Below are 14,017 nucleotides of genomic sequence, written 5' to 3' on the forward strand. Positions count from 1 at the left end.
TGAGACAGAATAATTGAGTCCAAGACCTGCCTGAGCTGTGGAGTGAGTTTAAGGCTGGCTTGAGGACGTGAGTGAGACCTTCTGTAAAGTTTTACAAGTGGATGGGGAGTTCTGGGAGTTCTCTTCAGTGGCAGAGCACATATTCGACATGCTACAAAGGTCCTGGTTTCCATCCCCACCACTCCTCCAAATCCACATAGAAAATATGTTAGGATTTATGGAACTTGCCACTTAAGTCACATCTACCCAACATTAAAGTTGTAGAGACAATTCAAATGAATATGCCTGACTCAGTTCCAGAAAGTTCTATTTATAAACATTAAAATTCAAATGACTTTCCTGAGTCTTTTCTGAAATATTACTCTTTGACATTTTCTTCCCCTCAAAACAGAGACAAATTGGCTACAGGCTCCATATATTTGACTGGCTGCCCAGTGGGTCACTTGGGGCACCCAGTTTTCCATTGCCTGAATTCACACATTAGGTTCACCTAAGGATTTGCATGAGGCCTAGAGAGGGGTTATTACATTTAAACTGAGATGCAAGCTTCCTACAGCTCAATCAGGACTGGTTTATTTGTCCTTTCAGATGTGCTTAGTATCCTGTGGTGCAGAAAATAGGTATGTGGTCAGCAGCCCTTTCCGGGCTTGACCATTTAAGGGCTGTCACAGCATTAGCAGCCAGAGGCAACCTAATTTTGTTAAGCCAGTCCTAGAGCTTACACACCCTTTTCTGTTGGTGCCTCTCGGGTTGCCTGGGAGCTCAGGCCCATCTGTCCTTACTATTTTTGAGTCTCTGTTGTCTCATTGGCGGCTTTCTGAACAGCTGCAAAACATACTTTTAACTCTAAGTGGAAGTTTGGGTCACTGGCTACCCGCGTGGAACAGTCACTCTCATCAAGGGTTCTTTCAGCGGAGAGTTCTCTAGTTTTACGGATTCTCGGTGAGTGTTAAATTAACTCCTCTCGACTTCCTGCTGGACTGCCAAGGCGGGTAGGAATGAATAGGGTCTTTGCTTATGGGCTGGGGAAATAACGTGCATTGCTTTTTGTGTTATCGGAAACTGCTCGGTTGCCTAGCACCACAGCGGACAGCTGGCTCATCCTTTCCGCGGCTCCTCAACCTCGGGTCACTAGGCTCCGGTGACACCGCAAGCGGGACCGAGAGGCGGACGGCAGGCACAGGGCCCGGAAGGACAATGCTGCGCGGAAAGTCCCGGCTCAATGTGGAGTGGCTAGGCTACTCGCCCGGCCTGCTCCTGGAGAACGATCCACTCGCCGCGGGACGGACACCACGAACCCCCCGTGGGTAAGTCACGTGAGTGTTTGCAGCACACCCGCGCCTGCGCGCGCTACCGTCGCGTCACTACGTCGCGCCACCGGGAGCGTGTTTCAGCCGGGGCACTTCCGGCGCGACCGGCCTAGTACTGCACCCTCCTAGCGGCCGCTGCGCCCCGCTAATTACCTAGCACCTGCTGTTGCCCTCCCGGCCACGCCATGGAGCGTCTTGATAAAGCGGCACTGAACGCGCTGCAGCCTCCAGAGTTCAGGTATCCCTGAGTTCGGCTGGGTAACCGTGGCGGGTCAGCTCTGGCCTGGCGCTTGCCCCAAGGCAGGCAGGAGGCTAACAGGGTGGGCTTGGGAACGGCCCCTCTGCGCTTTACCGCAGGCTGATGAAGAGGGAAAGAAGTTTGAAACCTGCAGCTTCTGAGTGGTTGGGGCCACCTTTCACTTGTGATCCAGGTTATAAGTGAACGGGCCCTCAGTTCATGTTTCCTTGAACTTCCTCTCCCTGTTTGGCGACTTTTCTGCTTTGCAGTCTCCCCTTTGCTAGGTGTCTCTTTTGGGGATAGGCTCCCAGGCTCCTTTATCTTGAAGTCTGTTAGCCCCTCTTTAATCTCTGTGTAAATATCTGGTGGTATGTGAATGGAGTGGAGGCTGGCCCTGATGTGAGGTCACTTCTCTTGAGGGGGATCAATCAGTAGGGTAAGGACGGGTGACTGAACAGAAAGAATGTAATAATAGACCTTTGCTACTCTACTGATCTCCCAGAGGCAAGGAGTTTGGGGAAGAAGTTAGCAGCCAAAAATTGACATCATATTTCTTAATTCTTAGTTTGACCAACTACTTAGTTTTTAACTTTGGAAGAAAAGGAAGTTAAATTCAGATAAGTGACTTATCCAAGATCACAAAATTAGACCACACAGCTACTATGGCCTGACAGCTGACTCCAAAGCCGTGCATTCCATTTTACTCTCCTGCAATGTTAATGGGGATTTTTTTTTGTAAAAATGCCTGTTTATAAGAATACGAACTTTTTTTATCTGTTTGTTTTTCAATACAAGGTTTTTCTGTGTAGCCCTGGATGTTCTGGAACTCACTCTGTAGGCTGGCTTCAAATTCACAGAGATTTTCCTGCCCCTGCCTCCCAAGTGCTGAGATTAATACCACCATGCCCAACTACCAACAGATATTCTTACTAAGTACATTAAGAATACAATCTGGTTTTTCCATTTATTCCTGATTTCTGACAGGTCTCAGCAACCCATAGTCAGGTATAAAATCAATCAATCAAATGGCATCTATTGCTTTGTTTTATGTCACTGATACCACCTGTCCTGATTTGTACCTGCAGAACCAACAGGTATCGTGGGCTATGGTTAGAAGCTAAGGAGAAAAGTGCTATAAATGCTAGGGGAAGTTGGGTAACTACTTTTCTTTTAAGTTTGTTACATCCTTAACTTTGACTATCCACTCCTGTTTTGGATGTTTTGATCAGTAACAGGCTCCAATAGTGTTCCCTGTGATTGTATTCTCTAGTGTTATTTCATCTATCCCAGTTTGTATGAGTATCCACCATGATATTTTTGGAGTGATAGAATCATCTGAAAATGCATTTCTCAAAATATTTCCGTTTTTAAATGGTGGATGACTACTTAAATTACTCAAGTTATAAAAGAGAAAAGTCATTTTTTAAGTTTAAGATAGAGAAGAGAAAGAATGTATTGAAAATAATAGGCCATAATTTAGCAACATATGTACATACAGGCTGTGAGGGCCTAGATGTTAATATATAGAAAAGATTATATTTACATGATGGAACTATGATTTTGTTCACACTAACATTTTTATTGTGTTGTATCATTTTTTCCAATAAGTGTTTATAAATTTATTTTTAAGCTTTATTAAGTTATGTGCATGACAGAGAAAGAGAAAGAGGGAGGGGGTGAGAGAAGGGAGGGGAGGGGGAAGGAGAAGGAGAGAGAGATTGATTGATTCAGGTGCCTGAGGAGGTCAGAGGCATTGGATCCTCTGGAGCTGAAGTTAAGGCAGTTGTGAGCTGTCTGACATCAGTGGTGGGAATGCAACTTGGGTTCTCTGGAAGAGCAGTACCACTGAATCCATCTGTCTGGCCCATGCTTGTAAAAATTATAGCAGATAGTAGATATTTAAGAGAAATAATCTAAAGAACATACTAGTTGCAGTGACATAGGCCTCTTAATACCAGCTATTGGGAAAGCTGAGGCAGAAGGATTATCACTTCAAGACCTGCTTGGGCTACAGAATGAGTTGTAGGCTAACATGGGCAATCTATTGAAACTGAGTCTCAAAAGGTAAATAAAAGAGTTAGAGGTAGCTATGTGGTAGAGCATTTGTCTAATATATAGTAGCTCAGTAGTGGTAGAGCATTTGTCTAATATATAGTAGCTCAGTAGTGGTAGAATATAGTGAAAGGTAATACATTTAGGTACCAAAAGATAATCTTAGAATGTTTTGTTCTGCCAATGTACTGCCCATGACAGTCAACATAAGATTTTATTTTTCCCACATGTACAAGGGCTGTAATCAACCCAGAAAGCTTGCTACAATGCATTTTTCTGAGATACAGTTTTCTTGTTGTATATTAGTTGCCAGTGTTTATTCTTTCTATAGATTTGGTCATTTTCTTAATTGAAAAATTGGCACACACACACACATACACACACACACACACACACACACACACACACACACACACACACATATATATAAATAAAATTGTGGAATATGTCTACTTGATTGTGTATATACACACACACCCAAACACACATATTCACTGACTGACTCTCTCTCTCTCTCTCTCTCTCTCTCTCTCTCTCTCTCTCTCTCTCTCTTTCACACACACACAAATTAAGTAATTCCTGTGTCTGTTTAGAGTACTTAGCCATGACTGGAGTTGTAGACTGAGTTTTGTTCTGGATGAGCATGGGACACACTAAATTTACTCAATTTTCTTCAATTCAATACAAAATCCTTCAATTTTTGTTTGTTGATATAACTTTTTACTGCCTGATTTTCCTCTCCCTCTTTCTCTACTTGAATAGTTAAAAATACATTTCTATTTTCTAGGATTTTGGTTGATTTTTCTCCATCAGACTTTTGAAAAGTAATTACATTAAAGGAAACACAATTGTTTCAATGATGTAGTAGTTAAAAAGAAGGCCTTGATTTTTGTGAAAATGCATTTCTCTGCAACTTCAGACTAGTTTCAAATTATGAAAACTAAGCAGTTACGTTAACTATGGATTTTACATCTAGTCTTTGGAAAAATGTGTTCTGCACTCTTTCTGCCTCAGTAGTGTGACCAAACTGCCCTTTTTTTTTTTTTGGTTCTTTTTTTCGGAGCTGGGGACCGAACCCAGGGCCTTGCGCTTCCTAGGCAAGTGCTCTACCACTGAGCTAAATCCCCAACCCCCAAACTGCCCATTTTAAGCTTCATTTGGAGTCTCCTTGAATAGCCATTAATAGGTTTCTCTTCTCTGTTTACTCACCCCCAGTTGTATGTTCTGTGAAGCTCTAACTGGCTCTTGAATCAGTTTGATTCTAGAATGTTACTGTCTTTTTTGGTTTATTTCTGGTCTAGTCCTTCGATTGGAGCAGAAGTGTGTACAGTCCTCGGGGAGGAGCTGTTTGATTGCAAATGGGTTTGGATTTTTTCACTATAATTTTTAGGGGTTTACGTGCCTGCACATGCACATAAATCTCAGGATCTGGCTTGGGTATACACATGCACATGATTGCGTCTTTCCTGCGTTCTGCATTGCAGAAGCTATTTGCCTCAGGGTTCTTTTATCTTCAGGAAGTTAATTATTATATTTGGATATGGTTTGTGAAAACTTTGTTCACTTTCTTCCAGAAATGAAAACTCTTTAGCTGCGACCCTGAAGACACTCCTGTTCTTCACGGCTTTAATGATCACAGTTCCTATCGGGTTGTATTTTACAACTAAATCTTATATATTTGAAGGTAATTTTTACATACTTTAAGATATATTTTCTAATTTGTTCTGAGCTTTTATGAATCTTTTTGTTGTAAAACTTGTTTTCTTCTTCCTTTTGTTTAAGTTAACTACATGGCCAACAACAATTCATACGCTTGGTTGGCTGGATGTGACACTGCATGTCGATAATACTTGGGTGGTGAAGGCCAAGCTAGGCTACATGAGATCCCATCTCAAGAACAAAACAAGATTTTGGAGGATATTTATTACTTACAATATATTGCTTTAAATGTTTACATGAACTCACCTATAGAATCCCCACAACAATCTTCTAATTGTAGTATCTTCATTTTCAAAGTGTAGAAGAAAAACATTTGGTAATTTTAGTCTGCACTACAAGTGCAAATGGGAGGTGAAAAGAGGGTACTTGGTAATTCCCATATCTGTGTTATGGGCACTGTTCTGACCTTCCAAAACCTCCTATATGCCCTGGTTTGCTCTCTTTCAAATCCATGCTTGAGCCTTAGGGCACAGGAGTTTTGTCCTGTACCTATATCCTTTGGGACTGAGCTCTACAACTTGGTTTTCTGTAATGGTCTTCATCACAAACAGAATTCTTAGGTTTGGATTTTGTAGTTTGGTAAGTGTGTAATAAAATGAAATATTTTCTTTTCTTGATAGGTGCCCTTGGAATGTCCAATAGAGACAGCTATTTTTATGCTGCAATTGTTGCTGTTGTTGCTGTTCATGTGGTTCTGGCCCTGTTTGTCTATGTGGCCTGGAATGAAGGCTCACGACAGTGGCGTGAAGGCAAACAGGATTAAAGCGAACATCACCTTTTGATAGCATGAAATTTATTTTTTGAATATGTTAAATAATTGTGGGATATTGATAATAAATACATTCATTTGAATAAAATTAAAAGAACATGGTAAAATCAAGTCTTAAAGAGTCAGTCGCATTTGGCTAAATTTTGACCCACCCAATAATATGGTTACTTTGAACTTTGAATCTCCATTTGCAAATGAAAATTTGGGAAAGTTGGATAGGTACAGATATATATGTTAAACGAGTTATTGCTTATCCTAGCAAGAATTTACATATCTTACAATAACAAAAAATTATAGTGATTCGGCTTATACTTGCTTTTCAGTTTTATTTATTTGGATATATTAAGAAATACTTAGTAAAGCAAATAATCTAAATTTCCATTTTGGGTTGGGGATTTAGCTCAGTGGTAGAGTGCTTGCCTAGCAAGCGCAAGGCCCTGGGTTCGGTCCCCAGCTCCGAAAAAAAAAAAAAAAAGAAAAGAAAAGAAAAAAAATTTCCATTTTTACTGAAGGACTTCCCTGGAAAATACGAGGCAGGCTCTTGGGTTTGAGATTCTACTTTTCCTAAAAGTTACTTACATTGTAGGCATTTTCATTAATCTGACTTTTTAGTCAGTGAGTAAAGATCGCTCTCACATTCCATTATTTTGTGGGGAAAGTCACTGAAATCACACTATTCATGCAAAAGGACTTAGGGTTACTGAGGACAGAGGACTGGGCTGACTGTCAGCATTGTATCACACTAACATTGTGCCCTCATTTTGCCTTGAAATTAGGTTTCAGTTGCAAAGGTTATCGAAATCCCATTTAATGTGTTGTCTTAGTTTAAAATGGTAAATGATAAGTTTTAGAATACCGAAATGTTCAGCATCCATCCACTGAGAGTATACAGTCTTAAACATCACAATTCGTAGGAGGGGTTCTTGAAGGTTTTTGTCTGTTAATCTTTTTTATGACAGCTAAGTTACATCCTGAGCATAGATTACATCTTAATATAATCCTTGAAGTCTTTTTTGATGAGAACAACCTTGTCCCAGAAAAAAAGCCCAGTTACCTTGGTACCTTCAGTCTATGGTCAGACAAACCACTTGATACTGTGTATATATATAAAAACACCGTCCCCCAAATATTTATTTCCAATTAAAAGAACATAATATATTCTGTAAAACACTGGAAAATACATATAAAAATTTAAGGGTAAAAATTTGCCCATAATGTTACTACTTGCAGATTATCAGTAGTGTAGTTCACAATCCCTGTACAGTTTGAATGATGTTTCTTAATGCTGGTTACATATATACTAAAACCTTGAAGTTGATCTTGTCAACTTCACCAAAGAGCTGTTTGCGGTTTTTCAGATGTGTGATAATTGCCCATTGTCTTATAAAGCATATACTATCTTTATTATTTTAACATTCCCATTTCAATGTTTTTACCATAAAGAAATATAAAAGTCTGAGGTGATAACCCAGTTTAAATACTATATAACATGCATATCTCAAAATATATGGCACTCATAAGCATGTATGCTCCTTGTTTTTAATATATCAATTAAATTGAATTGTAAAAATGAAGAAAGTTCAAACACTTGTTACTGGTAATCCTAATATAATGAATGGCCCCTACTTTAATATTTGCCATTATTGATTTGTTGGTCTGCTGTCATTTTCCTGGTGTGGAACTAGACTAGAAATAGGTGATTAGGCATAAAAATCTGTGCTTGTGTTACATTATTGTTGCAAAAAACAAGATTAACGTGATTATTAAAAGATTGTTCTTAATTCTTTAATGGTTATATGTAGTTTAAATGTATTTAAAACTGAGTATTCTAACTATGAGAGTCTTATTTTGTAAAGTCTGCAGTTTTTAGTATTATGCTATTTGAGTCTTAGACATTATGTGCTTGATTTCTAGTTAGTTTTCTTATTAGGTGGCCTATTGTATTTAGAATTGTCCACTCAGTTTCTTTTTGTGTAATGCCAAGACTTTTTTTCTTGTATTTTAGGAATATTGTACTATTTGTAAAATATACTGTTGGATTACTTTGTTTTATTTCAGACATTTGTTAATTAATGGTACAGGTCTTTTTAAAAAGTCTTTTAACCAGGGATACATGTAAACACATGTAGTTTTCTCCCTTGGGAATAAAGTATAATGTGTTTGAAAATTAAAATATTCACATTGGTGTTTAGAATGATTATAAATTTTGTTTTAAAGCCATTTTTCTAGGATTTTGACTGCTCATTTAGGAGTTTGCTGCTCTTAGCTAACATTTTTTCAAGGTTTTTATCTAGTTTCCTCTTTCACAAAATTCATATTTCATGATGTGTTCAAAGAAAAGCTCCAGCTGAACTGCTAAGTGTTTTCTGGCAGGAATATGTTCACTGATGTTCAAAACCTGATCGTAATGGTGATCTCAGTTAGGGAATATAACTTGAAGTGTGAGTGCCAGCTCCTGATTTAACCCCATTTGCTGTAACAGTACTTTCCCCATCTCCTCATTTGCCTCCTGAATAATCCTTTCTCTCAAACTAATGCTAAACTAATGGAAGTTCCTGTAGGATGTAGCTGGTACCACTGACTCTTCAAATGGATGCCATTTCACAGGTTAGGGTAGTGTTCTGGTTTACAGTGATAGTGAAGAACTGGGTATTTCATGGGAATCTAACAGTAATTAGAATAACTTGAAAGTTTACATCAGAAAAGTCATATTGAACCAGCTATGCTGGAATATGCTTGTACTTTCAGTATTTTAGGAAGCAGATGCAGGAGGATTAGGACTTCAAGGCCACCCTGGGACGTCATGAGACCCTGTCTCAAAAGAACAGCAGTAACAACAAAACCTACAAAAACAAACAATTTGGCTTTATAGAAAGAAGCAACCAATGGGCTTGTGCTTATTTTCATATAAATCTCATGTAGACAGGACATTCAAATGGGTAAATAAAAGTATACAAGTAAGACGTACCCAAGGAAGGCTGATGCTGAAGGTGTGTGAAAGAAAGGGTCCTGTTTTACGTATATCCATTGTATCTCCAGACAGTTTTGTATTTAGTGTCTAAGCATAGTAAAGCTGTAGACAGGGTTCAATGACAGGATGGTATTTGTCACTTGTCTTCAGTTAATAGCAGGTTTCTTTACTGTGTTATTCACTAGTAAAATACACAACTATTCAGATTTTGCTCCTAAATTTTAAGGTTATTTTTACCAGACCTGTGCTGGAGTATACTCTAATAGTTCGACAAAACTTTTTTCCTTGGGGGGATGGATTTACCATAAAAATAAAGGACTTTCAGAAAGACTGGGAATCTACCCACCAATGCATAACCTGTGAATTTCTTAACTCTTTATTCATTTACAAAAGTCTAGAATCTTTCCATATCGCTGCTGGCCACACTTAAACCTGTGTTAATTTCTACGTGTGCTTTTAGTATCTGTTCTTTTAAAAATGTTCTGTAAGTCATATTGTCAATTTTACAATCTAGTCTTCCTTCCATGTTTGGTGAAATCTCACTGAACAGGAATAATAGCAATAGCTAACAACATCTGCACAGCACCTTACAGTTTGCAAAGAACGTTCACATATTCTTGTCTGAGTGAACATGTTACAGAGATGTCCCTTGATGTCAATGCTAAGTGTTAGAATTTTCAGTCACAGTGTTACTGGCCTTGTTGTGGCACTGATTAGCATACTGATGGGGGTGGGGGTGGGGTGGGAGTGCCAATGTGCTGTCTGTGAAGCTTGTATCATCACAATGGGGCCTGGATGTCTTAGCCACTTGCATCAGACTGACTTGTTAAGTGATGCTTTTCTAGTCTACCTGAATGGGTTTTGTATTTAGCATATTATGGCCTGTAATTTTATTAATTTACCATTTGTTGTCATTAAAAAGTGTCTGTAATGCTACTGTGCTGTGTTCTCATTCAGTGGATATTGTTATATTAACCTCTGGTTTTAAAAAAATCTTTGTGAGCTTGTTTCTGCTTATAATGTAGAATGTGCAGATCTCAGTTTTTCAGTGTGTTTGCTTCTATGTGTGTTATATAGCATAAGTGTAGAGTTGTCAAGGATAAGCTTTAGTATGTCACGTGGGTAGAATGGAGATTTTGGGGTTCGCTGGGGTACTGATGTAGAAGGACTGGTTATATTCCAAGTAGGTGGAGCAGTTAGGACTGATATGGGGTTAGGTTAAAGAAGCTCACCCCAGTCAAGTGTAATGAACACACCTATAATCTTAGCACTTGGGAGGTGAAGGAAGATCAGATGTTCAAGTTCATCCTGAGCTGCATAAGAAGCGTAAGTTCTACCTGTGCTACATGAGTTTCTGTTTGCAAGCACAAATTATCTTGTAGGTTTTCGGGAGTAGATGGGTTTCAAATACCACTAAAGGAATAAGGTTGAAAGTAATAAGTCATTAGACTTATTAAAGGCGAGAAGAGAATTCCTGGAGACCTTCAGCATGTTCAGCATTACACACACACACACACACACACACACACACACACACACACACACACACACACACACACACACACACACATTTTCCTACAACTAGTTTCCTGCATCTTGTTTATTGCACTGGCTCCAGATCTTTTTGTTGCTCCTGAGGACTCCCAACTAATCCTTAGTAATAAATACCACCTCATTCCAGCTATCATTTGAAATGTCTTAGTTTCAAGAGTACAGATAATGAGCTGTCCAGGGAGCTCGGGAGGCAGACAGGTAATAGCACTATAGAAACCAAAGCGTGCTGCTGCTTCTATGGTGACTGGAACCAGACTGTGGAATGTAATTAAAAATAACCAATTGTGCAAATGTAACATAGACCTTTAACTCCAGACCTCTGAGGGTGCAGCCTGGAAATTATGGGCAAGTTAGCTGGCCCACATGTGCTCCTGATGGAACTTGCTAAAACACATTGTATTTTTAAATGTGGGACTTGATGCTTGTTTAAAACATGACTATGCTTCACGGTAATTATTTGTGTTGGATAAAATTTTCATTCAGGGTTCTGTGAACCCAGCAACAAGTTGTGTTGGGCACATTTTCATGACAATGCACTTTGGATCGTGGAGCAGATGTTCATTTGGGAACAGAACAAGGCCAAATGCTGGGACCATCCCTTAGTGATCTCAGGTCTTTGAGGACTCTCCTTTAAGAAATAGAAAGATTGTAGTACGATCTTCCTGTACCATATTCTATCAGTTTTGACTCAGGAAGAGAACTAAACGGTTGGAGCAGGGTCATCAAGTTCTTTTCTCTATCTGTACCTATAGGGTTGTGTTTCTAGGACTCTGAAGCCCTATAGCACCCCCATATTCTAGCCTCCCTCTTTTGTATCAGCACCACATCTCCATATCTTTGCACATCTCAAGTTCCTTAATGTAAACTGGCAGAGTATTTGCATAGAGTGAACACACATTCCTTTGTACACAGTGTCATCTATAGCCTGTTCATAATGCCTAATACAATGCAAAGTATATGTAAGTAGCTGTCATATAGTATTTCTATACTGTATGGGGCATAAAGTAAAAAAAAAAAATCTGTCCAGTGAATAAATAAACAAATTAATGGAGGGAGAAAAAGCACTCCCGAATATTTGGATCAATCTATAAATGGAATGCATTATCTAGTGAATTAATGAGCATCTGAATCAAGTGATCTTAAAGGTACTTCAAATCTAAAAATTAATGACCTATGAATTTTGAAACATAATCGACATAAAAAAGAACCACTATTATTCTGGTATAAATATCCTTTAAGTATTTTTCATACAAATTTACATGCAAATTTTTCTTATTTTTTGTATGTCATATTGAATATGATTTTTCGTGTGAGGCAGTAGCCATTTTCTGTATCATTAAATAATTTTTATAAACTTTTTATGGACCACATGGCATAGATTCCCTAGCTCCCTATTTTTTTTATTTTATTATTATTTTTTATTTTATTTTATTTTATTTTATTTTATTTTGGTTCTTTTTTTCGGAGCTGGGGACCGAACCCAGTTATTTTATTTTTTTAACTTGAGTATTTCTTATTTACATTTCGAATGTTATTCCCTTTCCCGGTTTACGGGCCAACATCCCCCTAATCCCTCCCCTCCCCTTCTTTATGGGTGTTCTCCTCCCCATCCTCCCCCCATTGCCGCCCTCCCCCCAACAATCTAGTTCAGTCTTAGCAGGACCCAGAGCTTCCCCTTCCACTGGTGCTCTTACTAGGATATTCATTGCTACCTATAGGGTCAGAGTCCAGGGTCAGTCCATGTATAGTCTTTAGGTAGTGGCTTAGTCCCTGGAAGCTCTGGTTGGTTGGCATTGTTGTACTTTTGGGGTCTCGAGCCCCTTCAAGCTCTTCCAGTTCTTTCTCTGATTCCTTCAACGGGGGTCCTGTTCTCAGTTCAGTGGTTTGCTGCTGGCATTCGCCTCTGTGTTTGCTGTATTCTAGCTGTGTCTCTCAGGAGAGATCTACATCCGGCTCCTGTCGGTCTGCACTTCTTTGCTTCATCCATCTTGTCTAACTGGGTGGCTGTATATGTATGGGCCACATGTGGGGCAGGCTCTGAATGGGTGTTCCTTCAGTCTCTGTTTTAATCTTTGCCTCTCCCTTCCCTGTCAAGGGTATTCTTGTTCCCCTTTTAAAAAAGGCCTAGCTCCCTATTTCAAGACATACTTTCTCCAATGTTCCTTTTTATTCTTCTTACATTTGTTTCTCTGATAAACCTTCATGCTATAACTTCAGCAAAAATGGACTCATTGTTAAGAGCATATTGGCAAAAACATAAAACAAAAATCAAAGTAAATAAGAAAACTAAAAAAAAAAAACCTTTACCAGTACAGTTAAAAATTTCCAATGATAAATATCAGTGACTGATCAAATCCATAAACATGCAAGGCTTCTAGTTAGAGACAAGGTCCTCTTCCACCACTCCTTTTCTAGTCCCCTTGAACCAACTAAAATTACAAGGTGAGTAAATTAGTAAATGGGGGAAATAGTAGAAAGCCCAATAAATGAAGTAAGCCCCCACCCCCGCCAAAGTTAAATCAGTATTTTCAAATGAGTTGGCTGAGGGGTTTTGTAGAACTGCCATTGTTGTTGACAGGACATTAGTTGACAGATTTTACTATGGCCCAAGATCCCCTGGACCCCTGTCACTTTTCCACTCTATTTGAACACTGGTAGAATTCATAAATGGGATGCAGCAGTAACTCCATCCCATATTTATTTGGGCTACCTGAGGGTGCTGTAACAAAGCAACACTCAGTGGGTTAAAGAACTACAAAACCAGGCTTGGTGGCACGGTCTTGTGATCCCAGTGCTAAAGAGATAGAGTCAGGAGGACCAGAAGTTCAAGTTCATCCTAGGTTACATGGCAAGTTTAAGGGCAGCACAAGATATATGAGACCCTGTCACTCACTCACTCACTCACACACACACACACACACACACACACACACACACACACAGAGAGAGAGAGAGAGAGAGAGACAGAGAGACAGAGAGACAAAGAGACAGAGAGACACAGAGAGAGATATGGGACAGACAAACAGAGGAAGACAGACAGACAGATAGAACTGTGAGGAAATATGATATTAAGGTGTGGATAGCTTTCCGCCGGGGCAGCCATCTTCCAGTAACTCGCCAAAATGACGAACACAAAAGGAAAGAGGAGGGGTACTCGGTATATGTTCTCTAGACCTTTTAGGAAACATGGAGTCGTTCCTTTGGCCACATACATGCGAATCTACAAGAAGGGTGATATTGTAGACAAGGGGAATGGGCATTGTTCAAAAAGGAATGCCCCATAAGTGTTACCATGGCAAAACCGGAAGAGTCTACAATGTCACCCAGCATGCCGTGGGCATCATTGTAAACAAGCAAGTTAAAGGCAAGATTCTGGCCAAGAGGATCAAGCACAAAGGGTTGAG

General features: G+C 39.4%; 1 protein-coding gene across 2 annotated transcripts; it reads left to right on the top strand.

Moving 5' to 3' along the window:
* The first annotated feature begins 693 nt into the window (after nucleotides 1–693).
* Vma21 (vacuolar ATPase assembly factor VMA21) lies at nucleotides 694–9,995 on the top strand. Of its 2 annotated transcripts, NM_001402260.1 has the most exons (4): nucleotides 694–942; nucleotides 1,079–1,307; nucleotides 5,175–5,284; nucleotides 5,940–9,995. In NM_001402260.1, the coding sequence occupies exons 2-4, from the start codon at nucleotides 1,198–1,200 to the stop codon at nucleotides 6,080–6,082; spliced, it is 363 nt and encodes a 120-aa protein (NP_001389189.1). In that variant the 5' UTR covers nucleotides 694–942; nucleotides 1,079–1,197; the 3' UTR covers nucleotides 6,083–9,995. The 2 variants fall into 2 exon arrangements, with proteins under 2 accessions (NP_001389189.1, NP_001389190.1); NM_001402261.1 differs by lacking the exons at nucleotides 694–942; nucleotides 1,079–1,307 and adding an exon at nucleotides 1,372–1,548.
* The last annotated feature ends 4,022 nt before the right edge of the window (nucleotides 9,996–14,017 follow it).

This window comes from Rattus norvegicus, chromosome X (assembly GCF_021556685.1).
Source record: "Rattus norvegicus strain SHRSP/BbbUtx chromosome X, alternate assembly SHRSP_T2T, whole genome shotgun sequence".
NCBI lineage: Eukaryota > Metazoa > Chordata > Mammalia > Rodentia > Muridae > Rattus > Rattus norvegicus.